The sequence below is a fragment of the Pteropus vampyrus genome, unplaced genomic scaffold (assembly GCF_000151845.1).
Source record: "Pteropus vampyrus isolate Shadow unplaced genomic scaffold, Pvam_2.0 Scaffold7035, whole genome shotgun sequence".
Taxonomy (NCBI): Eukaryota; Metazoa; Chordata; class Mammalia; order Chiroptera; family Pteropodidae; genus Pteropus; species Pteropus vampyrus.
In genome coordinates this window covers 3,380-4,001 of record NW_011895816.1, presented here as the reverse complement: position 1 = coordinate 4,001, position 622 = coordinate 3,380, and the positions used below count along the sequence as shown (strand labels likewise).

General features: G+C 65.0%; 1 protein-coding gene across 1 annotated transcript; it reads left to right on the top strand.

Annotated features, from left to right (window-relative positions):
• Nucleotides 1-4: 4 nt before the first annotated feature.
• On the top strand, nt 5-622 carry LOC105310601 (non-structural maintenance of chromosomes element 3 homolog; the record flags this gene model as incomplete). The annotated part of the gene is made up of 1 exon (XM_011386757.2): nt 5-622. A coding segment is annotated over one exon (618 nt), but the record flags the coding sequence as incomplete, so codon positions are not given.

Sequence of the window (622 nt, the reverse complement as noted above, 5' to 3'; positions counted from 1 at the left end):
GGCGGCGGGGCCCCGGTCCCAGAAGCAGCTGGAGCTGAAGGTGGCCGAGCTCGTGCAGTTCCTGCTGATCAAAGACCAGAAGAAGATCCCCATCAAGCGCAGCGACATGCTGAAGCACGTCGTCGGGGACTACCGCGACGTCTTCGCCGAGCTGCTGCGCCTGGCGGCCGAGCGCCTCGAGTACGTGTTCGGGTACCGGCTGGCCGAGCTGGAGCCCAAGAGCCACACGTACATCCTGGTCAACACGCTGGAGCCGGTGGAGGAGGACGCCGAGGTGCGCGGCGACCAGGGCACGCCCACCACCGGCCTGCTCATGACGCTGCTGGGGCTCATCTTCATGAAGGGCAACGCCGTGAAGGAGACCGAGGTCTGGGACTTCCTGCGTCGCCTGGGCGTGCACCCCACGAAGAAGCACCTGATTTTCGGGGACCCGAAGAAACTCATCACCGAAGACTTCGTGCGCCAGCGGTACCTGGACTACCGGCGCATCCCGCACACCGACCCGGTGGACTACGAGTTCCAGTGGGGCCCGCGGACCAGCCTGGAGACCAGCAAGATGAAGGTTCTCAAGTTCGTGGCCAAAGTGCACAACCAAGACCCCAAGGACTGGCCGGCGCAGTAC